Raw genomic sequence first — 21,679 nt, forward strand, 5'->3', positions numbered from 1 at the left:
CGATAACGTGGAGATATCCGAATAATATACCAATTATTCATATACTAGTATAGTTACACTCTGTGTAAGACTCACAATAACACTACTTGTATATCTAGACAACCAGTAATTTAGAAGAAAAAAAACTACTGAAAAGCTCAGATTATAATAAGATTCGTACACAAGCTACACGGTGGTGTTACCGAACAACGAGGGGATCTTCAACCGTGACCCTTGTGTTTCAAACCATGACGTCTTGATCCTCCTTTCAAATTTGATCTGGCCTAAAACTTTTGTTTGACTTCCTTTCTCCCACTTCAATACTATACACTAACCATTAAACAAGTACGATCTGATCTTCCTTAGATTGTATGTATATAAAGTAAAAGAACTTCAGCTAGCAGTGAAAGTTCAATAACATTTAACCTATATATGTAGGCACATGTCACATATAATTAAAACGATGGCATTATGTACAATGTAAATTCATAAATGAAGGGAAAACTGGATCATAGGTCCATAACATAATTATATTTAAGTGAATGTGGCCAATACAGATCACATGAAAATTTTATGGTATGGTCATAATACAATCCAAATTAAAGCTGTCCTTATAATTTAAACAAAACTAAAAACGAAGAAGATAAGGACGATTGTGTTGAAACAAACAAAAGGAGGAGATATAGAAGAACCAGTGCGATGACTTGTGTCTCCGGTCTAGCTCATACTAATTAAGAAAGATCCCAGTTACATTTCTGGACTTTTGTTCCATACAACCACCTTTCAACTTGGCTATCACCTATAACTAAAAGGGACCACACCCACCTTTATATAATAGATATATGGACCAGTTTATGATATGTTTTTTTTTGTCAAGATTCCAAGTAGTAATTACAATTCAAATCTCACCAGTATTATTGGTTTTATTTACTTGAAATTGAGATGCATCAACATCTACAAACTCTAGTGAAGCTGAATTGTTTAGAGGAAACATCATCGCTTTTGCCGGACAAATTGGTCTTGATTTTTTCCTTACATATCCATATTAGTGAAATACATTGTATATTTATCGAAAAATTAGTTTAAGATGACGCAAACAGATTGTGCTCTTAGTAAAGAGATTGACCTTCCGCCAGCGTTGACAAAGTCTTTGGGGGGGGGGGGGGGGGGGGATTGATTTTTAAAAGAAGTTCGTGAACAATAATTTGGGGAGCTAACTTAATAAATAAGCTCATGGATTTGGAGTCTAAAGGTTATAGGTCCAAATGACGTTAGAAAAATATCTAATCTATGAAAATGGTATAGATATCATTTCAGGAGAAGTACGAGCCTACATATCAAGAACTTTCTAGTCATTCAAAAAGCTCACTGACTGACAGTTCGTAGACATTCTCATTAGAGTATTACCAAGACCACTGTTTGATAATCTCTTGTCTAAGTTGGGTGTTCACAATCCAACACATCCAACTTGAGGGAGAGTATTGAAATAAACTCTCAAGTCTAGTTAGATAATATGACGTAATAGGGCATAGTCCTTATCAGATTCGGAGATTCAATCCTTGTATAAATACCGAGCTTTGGCTTTGATAATAAGATAACAGATTCTACTATAAAAGATTTCAAACGAACGGGTGAATGGACTCAAAGAGAGCATTTGCATGCGCTTGTTGGAAAGTTGGAATGTCTCGGACATAGGTTAAGTTCTTAAGTTGTCTGTCCCATGCAAGGAGTTTCAAATGAGAAGCCTACGAGAGATGTTTAAGAGATGAGCCTCTTGGGCCTAAGTATTGAGCCTATAGAATAATTTTTTTTAAAGTTTTTTCTTAAAAAATGTTACACAGTGCAGCAGAAGAGGAAATGAATTTCCCGATGGAAGCAAATAAAGGTTTACGCTTAGACGGATCTCCAATCTCCGCACCGTGAACATCGCCGTCGTTAAACATCTCCACAACCTCCACTCCCTTCCTCTTCATCAGCTTCGCCACGTCCCTCTGCCGATCCACCATCGGATCCTCCTCCCCTCCAACCACCATCACCCTCCATCTCAACCCTCCGATCTTCTCCAAACCATCTCCCACCGTCGGATTCGAATACTCGTGATCCCGATCAACACCAACGGGAAGACTCAGATGCCAGAACACGTCGGAGACGATCGGCGGACAAACCTGATCGTTCGCAAGCCTCATCTCAGATCCGCTTCTCTCCTCGCCGCCGAAGAACGGATGGTGCAGAATCATCCCACGGATCTGTAACGGACTCAGATCCGATGCGGCAGCGGATCTCATCCCGACGTTGTAAGCCAAGTTCCCGCCGGCGCTAGTCCCCATGAGGAAGACGTTGGAGAGATCGGCGCGAGACTTGATCCACTCCTCGTCGGAGTTTCTGATCCACTCCAGCGCCTCCGCGCCGTCGTCGTACGCCGCCGGGAGCCTGTGCTCGGGAGCGAGACGGTAGGAAGGCGACGCGACGACCGCGTTGAGGTCACGCGCCATGTCGGAGCAGAAGCCGTGGAAGACTTGGAGGTCGACGCTGCATAGGACGAATCCTCCGCCGTGGTAGTAGACGATGAGAGGGAGTTTTTGAGAGGGAACGGTGTCGTTTAGGGTGGAGGAGGGCGCGTAGAGACGCATCCACGTGGATTTTGACTTGTTGATGGAGACGTCTTTGGATACGACGGGGGTTTGTGGGGAGGGATCAGGTGTGGCTGGGGTGCACGAGAAGTTAGTGAGGTCGCGGGTGATGGAGCCATCAGGGTTCTTTACGATGTTGAGATAAGCGTAAGGATCAGAGATTGGAGTTGGTTCGGACATGTTTAGTCGATGGGTTATGTCTGAACTAAATCACTAATGATTCTTCAGTCTCTTCTTTATATAATGGCAAATGCTTAAACAAAATTGTAATTAGAAAAAAAGGTAGCAACAGCTGTTGAAGGTAATATTGTAATGAAATATGTATAATTTTATCATGAATGCACGTCTTATATTTAATTAAAAACTGACAAGATGCTTTTTTGTTTTGTTAAATGGAAAACTAACAACTTAACAAGTGACCATAGTTTTGAGTTAACTATGAAATCATTTTTAAACGCAAATTGATATTATCGATTAACTCAATTACCCATTGTGATATTTTAGTTAATGCAATATTGCAATTCGTTGAACAAAAAAAAAAAGTTAATGCAATTCAAGTGGAGAATAAAATACTCATTTCAACCACCAGGTCCACCACAATCCTCAATACACATTGACATTCCAAGCGGAGAAAACGTAATTTTTTGTTCTCTTCAGTGCAATTAACCAGAGGCTTTTCTTAATTCACGTCTTGTTAATACATCTCTTTCATAGATACATATAGTTAGTAAGTATAATAAGAAAGCTTAGATTAACGTATATATAGTAACTCTGTTTCAAAATTAAATTTAGCAGAAGACTTCCAGCTATTATTTTTAAAAATTAGAAACGTTGGAAAATACGGAGGCGCAAACCCACAAAATAACGTCATCATTTCAAGCCTTTCTATATATTAAAAGAAAAATAGAAAATAGAAGATACATTTTGTTCTTAAGAGGTAACAAACTCAGCACACATCCTCCGTATCTTGCGCATGAAACAAAACTATAGCTTTGAAAAATCAATACCCTATATTGAAAGTAATTGTATCATCATTGTCATTAAAATTACACAAAACTGAAAGGGGAACACAAGAGCTCCCCTCTTAAGTTGTTCATAGAAAGATAAAACGATAAAACACACATAAACACTATTATAAAATAGAAACTTCCGGAGCAAGATGAAATCATAAGAGTTTTTGATTAGGTGTTGGTGTTAAAGTTTTTCACCATCTCTGGCCTCCTCCACCACCACGACCACCACGACCAAATCTACCTCCTCTGCCGCGATGATTAAACCCTTGGCCACCTTGGCGGCCAAATCTTCCTCTTGCCATTGGCTCTCTCTCTTGAAGTTTAGGCAACTCCTTAACAACCTCCAAGCTCACACTTGCAGTCTTTTGCGCAGCTGAAATGAACTGGTCTACATCCGATTGTGCAACATCGAAAACAGCACCTTGTCCATCTGCCGTTAGAGTTAACCCTTCAATCGAATTAGCCTTGTCTTCTGGTAAGATTCTCTTTAGTGAACCAATTACAAATCTGCACAAACCACAATCATCTTTAGTATTTAATTCTCTATAAAGACAATAACTACTTCTTGAACATTGCTTTTAATTTTTAGCAAAAACTACACAAGCATGGTAAGGAGCTTACGATGGAGTGTAAATGGGTTTGCCTGCTTCAAAAAGTAGTGTGACATGATTCTCCATTGATGTTAGAAGTGACCTCTTCTTTATCTCAGTGAAGCCCTGCACAATCATTCAAAACTCTTTAGTACTTTGCTTCAAAACAACATTAAGATAAGAATGTGAGGACTCATGAGAGACTTACCGCGGTTTTCGCAAGAGCTTTAGCAAGGAGTACTTCTGCAGACACACCAGAACTCTCCAACAGCTCCTTGGCAGCAGCCATAAACGCAGGAACCACACTGTCACAGACTTGCGTGATCTTCTCAGCAGCTTCCATACCAACAGCTCTGGCGATATCATTAGGCTGAGGTGCGGAAACGTGCTCGAATTTGATACCGGCTTGTTTCTCAATCCTAGATACTCCAGACTTTCTAGAATCGTACAGCATAACCGCAACTCCAGTGTTGCCGGCTCTTCCTGTTCGGCCTGAACGATGGATATAGTCTTCAACATCACGTGGAGGCTCACACTACACGAAGAGAACAAAAACGTTACGTTAGAACAACACTAACGTTAGCAATTAAACAAGAACGATTGGAGATTGGTGATGGCCGCCACTGACCTGGATGATTAGCTGCACGTCATTGATATCTAGACCCCGAGCAGCAACGTTTGTAGCAACCAATGTCGAGAACTTTCCCTTTCTAAATCCAGCAAGAGTAATCTACAATCAGAGGATTCATCATTAGCTTTGCCTGAGCGATTCAGTAGGATAAGAAAGTATAACAACCACATACCTCACGCTGTGATTGTTGAATGTCACCATGCAAAGCTCTTGCACCAGGCAAGAGACCAGAGAGCTCGGAAGCTTGGTCTTTAGTCTCAGTGAAAATGATTGTACTACCTCCACTGAAGAATAATAATTTGTATAAGAGACTTTAAACTATTAAATGATTATTAAAGTAGTAAATTGTTTACCTGCTGTATAAGCTGATGATGTCAGGAATCAAACGAGACATGGCTTGCTTATTACAAGGAAGAGCAATGTGTCTAACACTATTACTAGCCTTCATTTTATCATTACCAACAAGATCAATAGTCTTCTTGTCTTGTTTAAGAAACCTAGCAGCAATCTGGTAGTAGCAAGAGAGATTCAAAAGGTTAACTAACTCACGATAGAGAGTAAAAATTGAAATATTTGAAAAGGGACGTACGGTTTGAACCCACGAAGGCAATGTGGCACTGAAGAGAAGCGTCTGAACTTTCTTAGGATCCTCCACCTTCCCTGAAAGATTAGACCAACAGAGTTAGTTGCTTCATATCAGAAGAAACAAAAAAAAAAAACACACAATTAAATTACCTAATATAAGTTCAACATCATCAACGAATCCCATTCTCAACATCTCATCAGCTTCATCAAGAACGCGGAATTGCAGATAAGTCAAGTCAAGGTTTCTCCTTTCAATATGATCCTACAATGAAATAATCAAATACAATGTAAACAGACCACCACACACAAAAAAAAAACAATAATTTGATTTAAGAAAAAGACATACCTTGATACGACCAGGGGTCCCAACTACAATGTCCACACCACTCTTTAGTTTACGCTCTTGAGGTGCGTATGGATCGCCTCCATAGACACAGCAAGAAGCTAACCCAACAGCTCCTCCGTATGCCTCAAAGTCAGCAAACACCTACACAGTAACACCACACCATCAATAAAAAAAATCATTTGAAATTGCTAGGAGGTAAACTAGATAGGCGAACTACGCATTAATGAATTATAAAATTATTTACAAATTAGATATAGAAAAAAAAACAGCAAACACCTGCAAAGTAAAACCATACCATCAATAAAAAATCATTTGAAAATTGCTAGGAGGTAACGAGATACGCGAACTAGGCATTAATGAATTGTAAAATTATTTAAACATTAGATGCAGAAAAAAAAAATCAGACAAATTTTTGGACGTAGGCTAAACCTTGTTAGAGTTGATTTACAACTATTTAGATTAAATTAGACCAATTTTAAATTGTTTTAAACGATTTGAATATGCTTAAATCGGATTTTAAGTAAATTGTTTAGAGTATAACCAATTTTTAGAACATTGAATAACATCTCAAAAAGTTATTACCTGCTTGGCCAATTCTCTGGTTGGTAAAAGAACCAAAACACTAGGAGGCCTGCCGTAACCATTCTTCCTCTTGCTTTTCGCAGGCCCATTGATCAATGACTCCAATATAGGCAACACGAAAGCCAATGTCTTACCCTGCACCACACCACACACGATCAGCAAAGCGACAAACTTTTGAAACTCTTCACACCAAACAAAACATAAGATAAAGTACCAAACTTTTTACCTGACCAGTACGAGCCCTTCCGACCAAATCAGCACCATCGAGAACCATATCAAACGTCGTGGCTTGAATCGGGAAGAGAGCTTCGATGCCCTTCTCCTTAAGCTTGGCTTTCAAGGGATCAGAGATACGAAAGTTCGAGACGGCGTTAGGGTTATCGACTTTGACATCTTCAACACTACTACTCAGCTTCACCTTCTTGCTCTTCTTCTCGGGCTCTTCCTCGGATTCGTCAATAGACTTGCGCTTCTTCTTACTCTTCTTCTCTTCTCCATCGGAGTCAGAGAGCTTCAGCTTCTTCCCTTTCTTCTTTGAGTCCTGCTGCTCTGGGGTTGTGGTTTCCAAATCTATCTTCTTCTTCATCTTCTTCTCCTCTTTCTTCTTGTCGGATAAAGCTAAGGAAGGCATTGGAATCTCTCCTGCTTCTGTCTGAGAGATAGAGGCGGTGGGAGGAGGGGTGAGAGAAGCAGGGAGAGGTAGAGAGGAGGAGGAGACAAGTGTAGGGTTTTTATAGTTTTTAGAGTCGCCGTTGAGGCGCCGTTGATCAAAACCCTAATAAAACTTTGCAATCTCGTCCGTTCAGTTTAGGTTTAGTGACTTGCCGTTTTCTTATTGGTAAGTAACAATGCGTGTCGGCATCGATTTTTTGTTAGGTCAATAAAGAATTTTACCTTATATTTTTTATATTAATAAAGATAGATTATGTATCTTATAATTAAAAATTGATCTTTTTTTTTTGCCAACTTGTTTTGTTTCCATTAAGGAAAGCCCAATAGACATTTACAGTTATTATCAGATTCGAAGGCTAAACAAAAAAAATAAACATTAAGCACAAATAGAGAAATGGAAGTTGCTTAGTGTCTACCACGTGTCAGCTTCTCTTGCTTCAACAAGACATGCGTCCAAATGCACGATTTTCACACCGGAAGCGGCGAACACAGCCGCCGTGACGCTTCCTCCGCTGGTGATCTCTGAAATCGTTGTTGACCTCCACAAAGTCCCCCGTAAAGTTTACGTTCTGGCTGCCTTCGATCCAGTAATTGTAATCAAATGTGCGCGGGTTATCAACCCAACCCGCCACAAGCCAGCCGCATCCGGTGGGATCCGATACGGATTAATCGGACCCCCAAAGGCATTTGCATTCCTGAACAACAAGAGCCACTGGTCCGGCGTTAGAGCTTGGTTAACGGAATCTGCGAGGACCAATTGGACGGCGACGGGAAGATGATCCTGAGGCAGATCAGTGAGGCTGGCCACGGGAAAATTTGCAATTTCTCTGAAAATAATAATTAGAAGAATCAATCGAGGAGAAAGAAAGGAAAAGAAAACGAAATCTATACAGAGTAGTCAAAAGTTGAGATTATCCAAATCGAAATCTATCCAGAGTAATCACAATAACAAGAATCACTGGATGGTTTGCACAATAACAAGCTGGAGTATATGTCCAAAACAGAGTAGTCAAAAGTTGAGATTATCTAAATGCTCAAAAGTTCCTTAACCAGATCTAAAGTTTTGGATAAAGTTCATACCTTTTTTGATTGATCTTTGAGGGCAGTAAGGGATGGTCTGCTTGACGGCTGGGGCTGGCTAAGCTTAGGTTTCTAGTTTATTTATAGGGAAGGAATAGTAAGGGCGAGTGTTTCTTTTTTTGCTTCTACACAGGTATTTGTACTCAAAATGGAACAACTTTATTGCATATATAAACAAGCTAAATGCAAGTATAGCATTAGTCCATGAGAGCAATTGATCATAGATAAAAAAAACAAAAGACAACATTTTCAATTATATAAAGTCACAATCAAACCTGCGAATCACTTTCGTCAAGTGATTCATGACTTACTGATTATAACATATTGTGTGTGAATAGTTGATGCAAGAGTGTGAATTGCCCTACAAAGTTTTATAAGTCATCATTTATCATACATGTTTAGTAGCGCGGTTACGGTTAACCGATCCGAACCTGGAATCCAAGCAAATATGGGAATAAACATTTCTTTATTTAGAAACAACTGAATTTTAACACATTTCTTACAATATGACTGTAAACAAAAGAGAAAGTAGAACAGCTAGACAAGAACAACTTGTTTTGTTTCCATTAAGGAAACCCCAATAGACAATTACATTTATTATCAGATTCGAAGGCCCAAACAAAAAAAATAAACATTAAGCCCAAATAGAGAAACGGTAGTTGCTTAGTGTCTACCACGTGTCAGCTTCTCTTGCTTCAACAAGGCATGCGTCCAAATGCACAATTTTCACACCGGAAGCGGCGAACACAACCGTCGTGACGCTTCCTCCGCTGGTGATCTCTGAAATCGTTTCTCTATCTATGTTTTTTCTTTAGCGCCTGAATTCCGATACCAAAAGAAGCAGCCTAACTCCTTCTTTCACTCAAATCCTCGCCCATGCTTGGAATCTCATACTTCACTAGATAATAACTCAGGGAAAATCTCAGATGATCTATAAGAGATTTTTGTCGGACCATCAAAGAAGATGTTGGCTTATCTAAACCTCTATAAGACTCAGCCGAGAGCAAATCCAACAACACAGCTTCCCTTTTTCAAAGAAACTCTACTAAAAAGCCTATCTTTGGCTTCACATAAAGAGAGTAGAGATTGACTCTCATTAGAAAGGATTAAGTGGAATCCATGAAGAGAGAGAATCCTAACACTAACACGAGGAATCTGAAATTTGCTGTGAAAGAGGAGAGATTAACTTTATTGGATTCAAAACAGGTGAGGAAAAGATAAAACTTGAAGAACAACCCAAAACCCGTTTTGAAATTACACAACAGAATCCTCAAAAGGAAGCTTTATCCTCAAAAGGAAGCTTTAATCAGCTAACCCGAAACCAATTCTGATCTAAGATCAGAAACAAAAAATAAAAAGTTTATCATCTCTTCTCAACTTCATCTTTAGGAAAGATGGAGATGTGTGAACAGAGAGAAGAAGAGAGAGGAATATGAAGTTGATAATTAAAAATTGATCTAATTATATATTTTTGGTCATTGTTTTTATTTTGATCTTAAATTTTTGGCTCAATTAGGTGAATATACAAATTATAGGAGAAATTTGCGGAAGTGTGAATTTCTTTTATTAATTTGCGAACATGAAGATTGAAGATAAGACATTGACATTTATGTCCTCGACAGCAATCAGATATACCTACTAGCTCGGCTTGGAACTGGCAAATTATCAGGTATGAATTGTCTTATTGTTTGATTGATGAAAAGTTGACAAGGACGTAAACAAATTGAAAAAGAAAATAACTCAAGTATATATGTGTTCTCTACTCCTCCACATATGAAACCGGTTAGCTAAATAATAATTTAAAAAGGAATTGATCGACGGAACCAAGCCACCTCCTTCTCTTCCATGTCCTTGTTCGCCAATTCTGTCGCTGGTTTCTTCTTCCGCCATCAACTGAAACCAGAGCCACCATGGCCGTCGTCTCACGACAGGACCACTTCCGCGAACCACCACAAACTTTGTCTTCGTTCTCGGCTCTGTGCCGGCTTCTCTGCCACGACAGGACTACTTCCTCTGTGACGTCTCTGTCTTCCTCATCGTGTTCGTCGAGATCCTCAGCCGCGACAATCGCTCATAACAACCGGACTGAGAAATTAATAGAATACACAACTTATCTTCAAGCTTTACCTTATTCTGATCGTTCAGAGGATTCAAGCTTTTCTGGCGTGGAAAGACCATTCCTAGGGCTTCATTCTTCGTCATGTCTTGCTCCTTCGAGGCCGGCTTCACCGGATTCAGGCTTTGCCGTCGGGATCGAAGTGAAGAGGAGTTCCAATGATGATTTCCCACTTTTGCAAAAAAAGGTTCATGAACTTCTGTTTTTTCACAAAGAGACTCACACTTTCATTATGTGCAGAAATATCCTATTGATTAAGCACCAGACATTTCCATCTTACAATTTAGCCCAAGTAAATATTCTGAATTTACAGCGTTAGTCTCTGAACAGTTGATAACTTCATTTTTGAACCCTATGTACAAAATCAAGATGAGGAATATAACAGGATAAGTAACTTTGTAACCGAATATATTTATAAAATTCGATAAATCTCTAACGAGATTTCCATATATATGTATACCATGGTGAAAATCCAAACCCTAACTATTAGAGATCACAGCAGATAAATTTTAAATTTTAAGCCCTAGACCAAAAATCATTAACCATGATATTAAGTTAGAGAATATTGTCATCAAAAAGTATAAACTTCATAGATACTAAAACAACATCAAAATTAGTTATCACTATACCCTAAACCCTAACATCCCTAAACCCAAATATCATAGATTTAAACTATGTTAAGTATTTAAACAATTAAACACAAATTATAAACACTCCTTAACCATTGGGTTAAAGTTCATCACACCTACTACAAAACAGTATACACTATTAATCACTATACCCTAGACCCCTTACATCTCTAAACCCTTACATCCCTAAACCCAAATATCATAGGTGGTAAGTATGTTAAGTATGTAAACATGTAATCATAACATGATAAGTTACTTTGTAACCGGATATATTTATAAGATTCGATAATTCTCTAACGAGATATCCAGATATATGTAGGATTTTAGGGTTTAAGGTTTTGTGTATTGCTTACGACATTACAAATTCTTTTAATTTTTTTTTTGGGAAGTACTACTATTTTCTTATTATTTTATCTTTTTATTTTAAACACATAATATAATTTGGAAATTATAAATTATTTTGTTTCTTTTTTAAAAAATATTGAATATGAAATAACAAAATACTATTGGTTGGTAGGGTGACCCCAAAAAAATCTCATTATTCTTGGGTTCACCCCCGGTTCAACAACCAATAATATTTTTTTTCATATTCAGTATCTTTAAAAAAAACAAAATACTATCAATTTGTATTATGTTTTTTTTAAATTAAAAAAATACTAGTTGCAAAAAAAAGAAATTTTAAAAAACATTTTTAACGCTGTTAGCAAAACACTAAACTCTAAATCCTAAACCCTTGGATAAAACACATACTCTTCGTTTGTGCTTCAATAAATCACATATTACATATTCGGTTGGCTTTGTGTTATTACACTAGCCACAATAGTATTTACGAATGCATATTACAACCAGATATATACAGATAATCCTGGATTTTTAAGGTGATAACCATAAATTGTTTTTTTTTTAATTATGTACTTTGAATGTATAATATAAAGTTTGTCTTGGGTTTCATCTCTTATGGTGAACCTGTAGATTCACCAACCAATAGTATTTTGTTATTTCATATTTCATATTTTTTAAAAAATAAAATAATAAATATCCAACAAGTTCTATTATGTTTTTTTAAATAGTAGTAGTTGCTAAAATAATGATTTTAAAAAATATTCGTAACACCGTCACCAAAAAACTAAACCTTAAACCCTAAATACTAAACTCTAAATCCTAACCCCTAAATACTAAATCCTAAACTCTTGGGTAAACCCTATACCCTTGGGTAAACCCTAAACCCATGGAGAAATCTTAAATCCTAAATCAGAAAAACTAAACAATAAATCTTAAAAACACTAAACTCTTAATCCTAAATCTTAAACCTTTAAATTTACCCCAAAGTTTAGGGTTTAATATTTAGGATTTAGGGTTTAGTGTTTTGTTGATGACGTTAGAAATATTTTTAACTACTATTATGTTTTTATTTATTTTTACCTTTTCATTTTCAAAATATAATATAACTCGTTAGATATTTGTTATTTTGTTTCTCTTTTAAAAGGATATGAATAACAAATTACAATTGGTTGTAAATTACAATTGGTTGTTGAACCTACATGTTCACAGAGGTGAACTCAAGAAAAACTCGTATAATTGGATAATACCATATAGATTCATGTTGAGTTGAGTTAATATAAGAGATGAATTAATATGCATGTGTGATTTTAACCGAATGTTAAAAAATTAATCCGGATACAAAATTCAGAATCCTATGGGCGAAAGACGAAATCAAATATAACCCGATAAGTTATGGTGTAACCATATATATTTGTGGGATTCGATAGTTCTCTAACGAGATATCTGGATATAAGGACTTGTTGCTGGATATGCCATGTATCAATAATGATTTCAAAAGAGACCTTGTTGTTCTTCCTTTCTTGTATCGATAATGATGATTCTTCTACCTTTTTCACACTAAAGATTAGAACTTTAGTTCCAAATTTCCAAAATCAAATAGAATTGTGATTTAAATTTGCTTATTCCTCTCTCATATTCCTCTCCAAATATGAATCCTTAATTGAATTGGTTCACTACCTATTCCTTATTATGATTTATGTGTCACTATAAGGGTGTACACATGTACTAAGGCCTTGCCTCTGCATCAACGATCTTGTCCAATAAGCAATCCTTGTCTTAGGAGAAAGTTAAAAGAAATGTTGTTGTCTTGTTGTGCCAATATTCACTTATTCTTGTACATAAGATTAAGAAAGAAAAAAAAATCCAAACTTTGATAAGCACAATCAAACAAGAACTGAGAATCAAGAATCACAAAGGTGAGACTTTTATGCATTAGGACACAAAGTTAATAAAACCAAAATCATAAAAGCAATGAGATATTTACTCAAGGATGGACAGAAAACCTCAATGGATGACCGTGAAGTTCTTGCTTACCTCATCTCCCATTCCGGTGACCCAAATCGTATCTCTCGCTTCAAGAAAGAAAAACCCAAAGAAGATGATCATCACTCTCCTCTCTATCTCGGTGATTTCTTCAGCAGCTACACGAGTTACTGGGTTAGGTAGGATTAGCAAACTCCTTCACGAGATCATCGGCGCCTTGGAAGACAGCTTGGAGATGAAGAAGAGGAAGAAAGACCGGAGGAAGCGATCGGGAAAACCATCCATTTGAGTAAACTCGGTCGCGTCGAGTCGACTCACTGAGTTGGGCTCGAGTTCGGGAAAGTTGGCTGGTGGTGACTTGGTGGGTGAAGGACGTTGTGGTGAAGAAGAAGCAGAGAAGAAGAAAGGATTTGTTGAAAATTTTATGAGTTTTGTTGGTCAGAAATTTTCTGGAGATTTGGGGATCAGTTTGTGTTCTTTTCAATATCGAAGTCAAAGAAACTTGAAATGATATGATATGATTAATTAAAACTTCAACTGAAAATAAGAAGAAGAAGAAGATCAAATCAGTGAGAGATGGAAAGAGGTAGAGAATAACGAAGAAGGTGATGGGGAGATTTTATTTTTGTCCTTTTCTTTTATTATCTGTTAATTTATTAAAAATAAAATATATTTATCAAGATGCAGGTCTTCCGGTTACTAGAGTACAAGTTGGCAGACAAAGAAACAGGGATATAACGGGTATTATGAAAAAGAAACAATACCATTGCTATATAGCTAATTATAGTTTGTTTTATAGCCATCTACCGCAAATTCCCTAAATTTTTTTTGTCAACTTTTCTTTCATTTTATTGAAAGAAATCCCAAAGAGTACAAGGAAATTAAAAGCTCCAATCCCATCCCATTACAAAACTTGAAAATAAAAGCCCAACGTAAATTGAGCTCACATTGAACTAGTTCAATTAATCTCTTAGTACCCCTGTTCGAAAATGCGGGTACTACGGACGATTAGTCGGCGAAGAGGCGCTCGGCAGTGCTTGGCCGTGGCGAGTTGGCTGTAGTCGGCCAATTAATCGGCAACAATAAATTTTTTTTCTTTTTGGGTTTTGAATGCTTAAAATCTTGTATTTTTATGACAAATATATAGGTTTTAAGTATAAAAACATAAAAACGCACCAAAATCTGATGATATGTGTGATTATAAACGTTTTACGGCCATGGAAAAACTGTAAAATTGAAAACCCTAAAGACAGATGGGGAAGATGAAGATGAAATGACGATAGTGCCCTTCATTAAAGGCAAAAAAAAAGAAAAAGAAGAAGAAAAACGCATGGATCCAGGGTCGAACCCGGGTTCTTACGCTGAGCAAAGATTATGAAACCACCAGGCTCCTTCAACTAATTGTCTATTGTTATGAAAACTAACTAATGATGCATAATATATTTATAAAAAAAAATTAAAAACTAGGCCCCGATTAATCTCCCATTAATTGTTAACTCGCTAGGCTCATATCGTCCGCCCGACTAGCGCCTAGCGTAGTTTCGAACATGCCTTAGTACACACAGTCCATTCGTCCTCCATGCAACACTTCCAGGACATGCGTCCTCTCTCTCATTCAACTCGAGTTTCTAGAGACGCAACTATACGCGCCACCACAGGGGATGGAAAGCTCGAATCACCGGTGTAACTTCGTACAACTTCGAGCTTTAGACCTTCAATCTTGCGCTCTCCTAGTTTGACTTCCACTTCAACCGCTGAAAGTCGAACATAAAACCTTCAACCACTGGAGTTAAAACCTGAGGAATCATAAGTCGAGATGAAGTAAGATCCTTTACATGATCGTTACAAAACGCATGTTCTTCTTAATCCACTTCAAATAACGAATCGGGGAATCCATCTAACCCAACCTTCTTCCTTTGGAGATGCTTCACAACGCCATAAATGGCTAAACACATAGAGAAGTCTGATTCTCCTAGAAATCTGTTGAATTAAACGGTGGAAAAAAAAAGAAACTGTATTGGAATCACACGGGATTAGAACGAAACTCCAAGTAAAAAGCAGATTTATTTGGTTCAATCCAAAAAAAAAAAGAAAGAAAATTTGAAGAACAAATCTGATTATGCACAAAACAAAAAGATCGCCAAAAGGAAATAAACACAGCAAAATAAACTCGCCTAACGAAAACTGATTCGCCTAGTGAAAGTTTAGATTCGATCTAAGATAAAAAATATACACATCTAAAAGAAAAATCTCTCTCTTTCTCTCTATTACTTCTGAAAGATATATCACGGTTAAGAAGGATGATAGAGAAAATATCCTCTCTCTAAAAGAGAAGAGAGAGAGTTCCCTATTTTGATCTTAAATTCTTAGAAGCCGCAATAATTGTTTAAATTTTAAATATTATAATAATAATAAACAAGGTAAAATCATATATATGTTGTATAATAATATATTAAATGCTATAATCTTTTAAGAATATATAAATTTTTATTTATCAATAAATTATGATATTTTATATAGCATAATGTTTATATTAAGTTTTTTATCCGCACATGCAAACATAATTTTCTTACAAATATATTAATATAATTTTCTTACAAAAAGTAGCATGATAAGTTATTATTTACATTCTCAAAATTTTTAAATCAAACATCAAATTATTTATATATGCAAAGCTTTTTATCGAAATATATATTTTTACTTGATTAGTATTTAATTATGGTTTTATATCTTTATACAAATATTTTTGCTTGATTCATATTTAGTTATGATTTTATATCTTATTTTAAATTATAATATAAGAATATTACTTCTAGATAATAACAGAATAATATTTAAGAATTATAATATTTTCTTATAAATATGTTTTTGATAATTTTATTATATTAATTTATAATCAATTATCTAATATAACATATAAATCTAATATTAATACTACAAAATTCGTTTTTGATTATAAATACGTTATATATAAAAGTTCATTAAATATAACAACGACATTAGCTAGAGTAACTTTTAACGTTAGAGCTCCGTTGCAAAAAATCACTTCGCAAATAGTAGTATAAAATATATTGAACAACATATGCATTTTATTAAACTTCTAGATGTTAAATTACTGTTCACTCGCAACATTCTTTTTTTTTTGAATTAAGGGCTTTCAAATTAAAACATAAACGATTACAAGCTAAGACTTAGGTCTTATAGTTTGATAAAGTTTTCACGAGACAAGCTTCATGAACTTTTTACCCCAAACCAATGCAACAAAGGTTGCAACAAAGGTATATGCAGAGAAAAATAAACCAGTAATGGTATGAAAACATAACCTAGTGAGAGGAACCTCGGCCACGTCGACCTCGCTTACCTCTCCCTCGGACCGTCTTCCATTCCATATTGTGGTATTTGATAGGAGCCTTTGATTCCCTGCCACCTCTTGTCGAGCTGAATCTCGGTAGAAGGCTCAATTTCATCTTCGTCCACATCTCCAAGTACTGTAAACTGAGAAGGACCCTCAAATGCACAGTGAACCGATGATGTGGTGAAGGCACCAACACCAGATGATCCTAGGACCGCGTTGTTGGTAATATTTGATGAAGAAGTCTCCATAATCTGTGAGTGAGTAGGAGTAGATTGTAAATCTAATAATGGGGAAAGAATGGTAACTGAGATTAGCGTATTAGCGGGCTCCTCATGCTGTGAATGAGAAGAAGGTGATTGAGTTCCAGACATATTGGCCACATTCTTGAACACTGGTTTATAGGGAATATATTCCAGTTTTAGTTTCGGTTTGGCATAGGACATAACAAGATTTCCACCTCGTTTGAAACCAAATTGAAATATCAAACAAATTCTATTTGATTTCTTACTCAATTTTAACAAATACTATATTGTGGATGAAATGCAGAAAATCTATAATGAACACTCTGTTTATATCTACACACTCTGTAAATTAGCAGTAGTAACTTCATCATAGCTTTATAATTATCACAGATCCGAGGAAAATCTGCATAAATACTCCTAATATGTTCACACAAGACCGACATTAAAACCACCATAACACCTTACACGAACAATATTAAACCAGCGACAATAAACCCTACTACTACGAGCACGATTCTTTCGAGACCAATGGCGCCTAAGACACTCGAATCCGACGCGCTCTTGCAGTAATTGAAACCATACCATACACTCTCAGGGACGAGCGTGTTATACGGGAAGGTGACCGCCGATTTGGAGCCATGGCTATGTATCTTTACACTCTCGGGGATCCAACCATCAGGACCAGACCTGTAGAGATACACGTAGCATAGTTGGTATGTGCACGGTCCGTTTATCTCAAACGTGTCGGATGAACACTGCTCAAACGTCTTTATAGATGGATCGTCAAGCCTTGGTGCATATATCTGAGTTAAGAAAACAAAACCCGAGCTGTGAGTTCCATAGAACCAAAGCCAAAACTATTCAACTCAAAGCCATTGAAATTTTCAACTCAAAGTCAAATGTATACAGAATAGAAGTTTAGACACCAACTGGACTGGTTATGGACAAAATCGAATGAAACATTCGCCTATGGCCCCAAAAATTTTGAAAAAAATTATATAGACGTTGATTCTCAAATTTGTAAAAAGAAAAAATATTGAAATTTTAATTAAATCGTCTACAGTCTCCAAAATCTCAGGACCAGCCTTGACAACAAAGCTAAATTGCATGATTCGAGGAACTGTAGTTTATAGATTTCATCCATACAAGTGAAACTGTTATAAGTAAACACCAAGAAACTGACTTGGCCATGCTTCTAATGTGTGAAACATTCTAAACCCTAAACCCTAATTGATTCACCAAATCAAATTTCAAAAAATATCATCAAACCTGGTTTCCGTATGCATCGCCGAAAGCGATGCTGATTTGATCGCGCGTGTACCTCGGTGACGAACAGCTCGTCGAGATGATCACTCTGTAAGAGCAACTAGTCCCTAGTTTCTGCAATCATCGAGCAAAATTTCACACACGCACATACTAAGAAAACCATTAACGAAAGTTCACACGGAGAGGGGTGATGAAAGAGGGACGAACCTGGATGAGGCTGACGTTGAAAGATTCAGCGGCGTGAGGCTCCAGGACTTTGGATTCGGAGACAGAGAGGGAGACTGAGGAGACGAAGCAGAGGAGGAGAGTGAAGAGACGTGTTGACACCATTGTCGTGCTTGTCGAAATCACTCGGGGGGAGAGAGAGACCGAAAGTAACGAGTGGAAGCGAAACAGTAATCGAGAAGTATCGAACCAGTTTCGAAACGAACCGGGTTTTACCGGGAGAAATTCAAAACTAATTTTAATTTCGGTTTGGTTCTAACCGCGTACAGGAAACCGAATTAATGTCATGTTGTGTTAGGTAGAGGAGTAAACAAGTAGTATCATAAACTCAACACCATAGTAGTATTCACTGTACAAAAGTTGAATAAATATAATATTTTCAAAAAAAGTTATATAAAATGGTTATGCGAAGTTAATGTTTGTTATCTAGTAATTTCTACTAAGAATATGTTCATGAGTTTGTCTTTTTCAAAAAAAAATGTTAATGAGTTAGTTAAAGTCTTTAATCTTCTGAGTTAATAGCTTACATAACATATGGCCACACAACAACAAAAATCAATGAAATATCTTTCTCTGCATATATCTAAACAAAAACAAGTATACACGTTTCTATATATATAGACATAGGAATGCGTGTGTATAAATCAACATGATAAGAACATCTTCAAGGTGAAGATAAAGCAATCATCTTCAAGGTGAAGACTATGCAGTGATCAGGCACCCTGCAATTTTCTGTGAATCAAATTTGCCGCATAAATCCAGGCCCCTGTTCAAATAATATTATCAATGGTGTGTGTGATATCTGTTTTGGCCTGTTGTTGATTTTTTAACTATTGTATAGCTTTAGTAGATTACATTTTAGTTACCTGTTAATATCTGTCCTGCAAGACTTTTGAGTTCCATATTTGATGCTAGTTGCTTCGCCGAGTCCTTCTTTGCTTGGTCTCTGTCAAGAAAAGGAAGAGTATTGGAAATGGTCAACATTTTTATACAATGGGACTTCTTATGAGTTTAGAAAGAGAGTTAAGTTACAACCTTTGAGTCTAGAGGGAAAATCTTAGATTCATACACTTGGCTGTGTATCTTTCCGCTGTGATTTCCTTTGGCTCTCCTACCTTTTAATAGCCTGCAGAGAACGGGCGTGAGAACGTTCTTGGGAAAATAGACTCTAGAAACTAGATTAGACTAGGCTAAACAAGAAAAGTAGATTTATGGAGTTTCAAAGCTATGCACTAACGTTCTGGAGTTAGTAGCTTCTTTCTCTTGTATGGCATTAATCTTAGCCTGCAATGTGAGACATCATTTAAGTAATGTTTGAACATAGAGGCGAAGAACATTTGAAAGATAGATTTATATGTTGGATGGGAAACTTACATTTGCTCTCAGTGATGTTCTTAAACCAAATGCCTGATGCAGAAAATTCTGTTAACACATGAGGGATGATAAAAACTTTCAGACTTGTAGATGTGGGAATATTAGTTATACCTTAAGATCTTGAGACCGTAGAGTATTACTTTTAGGCAGAGGTGCTGAAGAAGGTTCATGATTAATCTGCAAAGGAACCCAAAACTTAGTTATTGTTTTCTAACTACACCTTCTGAGAATGTGGTAATGAAGAAACTAAGATTGAAAAAACTACATTTTTGTTGGTAGTGTTTATTTTAGGTGAAGTGACCCTTGATTTTGCATTCTGCTTGATTTCTGAGTTAACCTTAGACCTGAAACATCAAAACATGTTATAAGGAAGCCAAAACAGTCTTCTTGACAAGCCTAAGCCTGCATTCTGAGTACCTGTGTCTTTCAGATCTTTCTGCAGTTCTGAGTTTCGGTTCCTTAGGAACAGTGAGTTTAGATCTTCTGTTGGAGTTAATTTGATCCATCTTAGCTTCCAGGTTTTCCCTTTTGGCGTCTTGGTTTTGCAACTTAGAGACTAAGATTGGAGATAAGTTATCACCAAACTTTGCTAATGACCTCTGACATCTGAAACACCAAAAAAAAACTATTTGTTGAAGCCAAAAGAACAAGCAAACTCACACATCAATGGCTTCCTCATTGGTGTACCTTGTCAGAAGTTGAACAGAGTAAACGTCTAATGGTTTGTTCTGCCTTGCAAGCAAAGAAACCGTAGGTCTTGTTAAAGTTGAGCTACTACTTGATTTGGTTTTTGATTTCGGTTTTGTCTTGGACACATCTTTAACCGTTTGGTTATAATATATGAACCCTGAACAACAAGTTAAACATGAGGTCTCTGAAAACCTTTATGCAGAAACCAAGATAAAAAAAATTCATTACCATTGTATTTATCTTTTGGATTAAGACCGGTATCCACAGGCTTAGTTTTTGAGCTGGTGTTTGTAATTTGCTTAACTGGAAGTGGCTCAAGTTTCCAATTAAACTTTGGGCTAAAAGCTGAGATAATTAAAAAAAAAAACAAAAATCATATTAATATTATTATTACCGAACTGTAAGAGAGAGAGATAGAAACAAAAAGACAAAGGTTTGTAATAAACAGAATCTCTGCCCTAACGTGTGTCTTACGCGAAGGAGAATAGTTTCCCGCGGATTCGAACCAGAACTCGATTTCATCTGTCTCGGAATCAAGCTCTGGTCTGGAGAAATCGTAGAAACGAGGTGCATCGAATTCGAAATCAATGTCGAACTCCTCCAACGAAAAACACGGAACCATGATTAAGCCTCGAGAATTCCGATCTGAGACGACGGAATCGGAGAGGGAGAGAGTTTCACATTCAACAGAATTACAAAACAATCGTGAGATGCTCTTCTCCCTCTCCCTCTCTCTCCTTCCTACTCGAATGAATTTCCAGAAAATTTGGGGACAGAGAAGGATTGGAGATGGAGAAGAGAGAGAAGAGAGAGAGAGAGAGAGAGGAAGAAGGTAACGGCCAACGGCCCTTATTCAGTTGGCGCGGATTCTATCTACAGCTCACAAATTCTGTATTTTCAGTTTGGTTCTCTAGTTTTTAAGTTCCCACCAAAATATCCAATATGTTTTAATAAATCGAATGTAACACCAACTGATGTTTCTATCCAAAGTTTTTGCAAAGATTTTTTCATTCACTATTATGCTAAATTTTAATGAAAAGGTGGTAAAGATACATTCGTGAAAATTGATATAAGGGTGTAAATTTGCAAATCAAAAAGATAAGGGGAATAAAACAAATATAAGAAAGAAGCATTCTTCCAACGGTCTTCGTTTGCCTTTAAGAACACACTATCTTTCTATTGCCTTTAAACGTCGTCTCCGATATTTTTGCTAGGAAAAAACAACGGCTACACGTTCAATCCAGGTAAAGTTTCTTCCCTTTTCCTGGAATTCGATAGTAAACTCTGAAATTAAAGAACATAAAATATGATTTATGCCCTGACATGAGCAAATAACGGGAGGAAAAACA

The 21,679-nt window shown here is 36.7% G+C and overlaps 4 protein-coding genes and 1 long non-coding RNA gene across 5 annotated transcripts; all 5 read right to left on the bottom strand.

Annotated features, from left to right (window-relative positions):
* Nucleotides 1-1,766: 1,766 nt before the first annotated feature.
* LOC106366096 (probable carboxylesterase 120) lies at nucleotides 1,767-2,997 on the bottom strand. Its single transcript, XM_013805656.3, has one exon. It carries the CDS (start codon nucleotides 2,787-2,789, stop codon nucleotides 1,803-1,805), a length of 987 nt encoding a protein of 328 aa, XP_013661110.2. The 5' UTR covers nucleotides 2,790-2,997; the 3' UTR covers nucleotides 1,767-1,802.
* A 599-nt stretch (nucleotides 2,998-3,596) lies between these two features.
* On the bottom strand, nucleotides 3,597-7,102 carry LOC111209947 (DEAD-box ATP-dependent RNA helicase 7). The gene is made up of 11 exons (XM_022710024.2): nucleotides 6,583-7,102; nucleotides 6,357-6,491; nucleotides 5,775-5,915; nucleotides 5,579-5,690; nucleotides 5,433-5,503; nucleotides 5,197-5,351; nucleotides 5,016-5,127; nucleotides 4,841-4,942; nucleotides 4,421-4,747; nucleotides 4,244-4,338; nucleotides 3,597-4,129 (listed from the first exon to the last, which is right to left on the bottom strand). The coding sequence occupies exons 1-11, from the start codon at nucleotides 6,985-6,987 to the stop codon at nucleotides 3,814-3,816; spliced, it is 1,971 nt and encodes a 656-aa protein (XP_022565745.1). The 5' UTR covers nucleotides 6,988-7,102; the 3' UTR covers nucleotides 3,597-3,813.
* A 5,880-nt stretch (nucleotides 7,103-12,982) lies between these two features.
* On the bottom strand, nucleotides 12,983-15,693 carry LOC111210073. The gene is made up of 2 exons (XR_002661482.2): nucleotides 15,014-15,693; nucleotides 12,983-14,932 (listed from the first exon to the last, which is right to left on the bottom strand). It is a non-coding gene; the product is annotated as an uncharacterized LOC111210073 (long non-coding RNA).
* A 1,352-nt stretch (nucleotides 15,694-17,045) lies between these two features.
* On the bottom strand, nucleotides 17,046-18,454 carry LOC111210035 (embryo-specific protein ATS3B-like). The gene is made up of 3 exons (XM_022710291.2): nucleotides 18,249-18,454; nucleotides 18,045-18,155; nucleotides 17,046-17,578 (listed from the first exon to the last, which is right to left on the bottom strand). Exons 1-3 carry the CDS (start codon nucleotides 18,369-18,371, stop codon nucleotides 17,237-17,239), a joined length of 576 nt encoding a protein of 191 aa, XP_022566012.1. The 5' UTR covers nucleotides 18,372-18,454; the 3' UTR covers nucleotides 17,046-17,236.
* Nucleotides 18,455-18,666: 212 nt separating this feature from the next.
* BNAA09G05950D lies at nucleotides 18,667-21,315 on the bottom strand. The gene is made up of 11 exons (XM_013802552.3): nucleotides 20,805-21,315; nucleotides 20,559-20,675; nucleotides 20,328-20,487; nucleotides 20,058-20,246; nucleotides 19,906-19,984; nucleotides 19,752-19,817; nucleotides 19,641-19,673; nucleotides 19,504-19,550; nucleotides 19,302-19,392; nucleotides 19,133-19,212; nucleotides 18,667-19,032 (listed from the first exon to the last, which is right to left on the bottom strand). Exons 1-11 carry the CDS (start codon nucleotides 20,950-20,952, stop codon nucleotides 18,969-18,971), a joined length of 1,074 nt encoding a protein of 357 aa, XP_013658006.2. The 5' UTR covers nucleotides 20,953-21,315; the 3' UTR covers nucleotides 18,667-18,968.
* Between the last annotated feature and the right edge of the window lie 364 nt (nucleotides 21,316-21,679).

This window comes from Brassica napus, chromosome C9 (assembly GCF_020379485.1).
Source record: "Brassica napus cultivar Da-Ae chromosome C9, Da-Ae, whole genome shotgun sequence".
Taxonomy (NCBI): domain Eukaryota; kingdom Viridiplantae; phylum Streptophyta; class Magnoliopsida; order Brassicales; family Brassicaceae; genus Brassica; species Brassica napus.

Excerpts from the sequence above, each read along its gene's own strand:
- LOC111210035 (XM_022710291.2), bottom strand. The coding sequence starts at position 18,371 with ATGGTGTCAACACGTCTCTTCACTCTCCTCCTCTGCTTCGTCTCCTCA. Across the intron at positions 18,156-18,248 it reads TCAACGTCAGCCTCATCCAG|AAACTAGGGACTAGTTGCTC; the intron begins GTTCGTCCCTCT and ends CGATGATTGCAG. Across the intron at positions 17,579-18,044 it reads GCGATGCATACGGAAACCAG|ATATATGCACCAAGGCTTGA; the intron begins GTTTGATGATAT and ends TTCTTAACTCAG.
- BNAA09G05950D (XM_013802552.3), bottom strand. The coding sequence starts at position 20,952 with ATGGTTCCGTGTTTTTCGTTGGAGGAGTTCGACATTGATTTCGAATTC. Across the intron at positions 19,551-19,640 it reads GAACATCACTGAGAGCAAAT|GCTAAGATTAATGCCATACA; the intron begins GTAAGTTTCCCA and ends CTCACATTGCAG. Across the intron at positions 19,033-19,132 it reads TGCAGGACAGATATTAACAG|GGGCCTGGATTTATGCGGCA; the intron begins GTAACTAAAATG and ends TTATTTGAACAG.
- LOC111209947 (XM_022710024.2), bottom strand. The coding sequence starts at position 6,987 with ATGCCTTCCTTAGCTTTATCCGACAAGAAGAAAGAGGAGAAGAAGATG. Across the intron at positions 5,691-5,774 it reads GGACCCCTGGTCGTATCAAG|GATCATATTGAAAGGAGAAA; the intron begins GTATGTCTTTTT and ends ATTTCATTGTAG. Across the intron at positions 4,130-4,243 it reads AAACCCATTTACACTCCATC|ATTTGTAATTGGTTCACTAA; the intron begins GTAAGCTCCTTA and ends TGGTTTGTGCAG.
- LOC106366096 (XM_013805656.3), bottom strand. The coding sequence starts at position 2,789 with ATGTCCGAACCAACTCCAATCTCTGATCCTTACGCTTATCTCAACATC.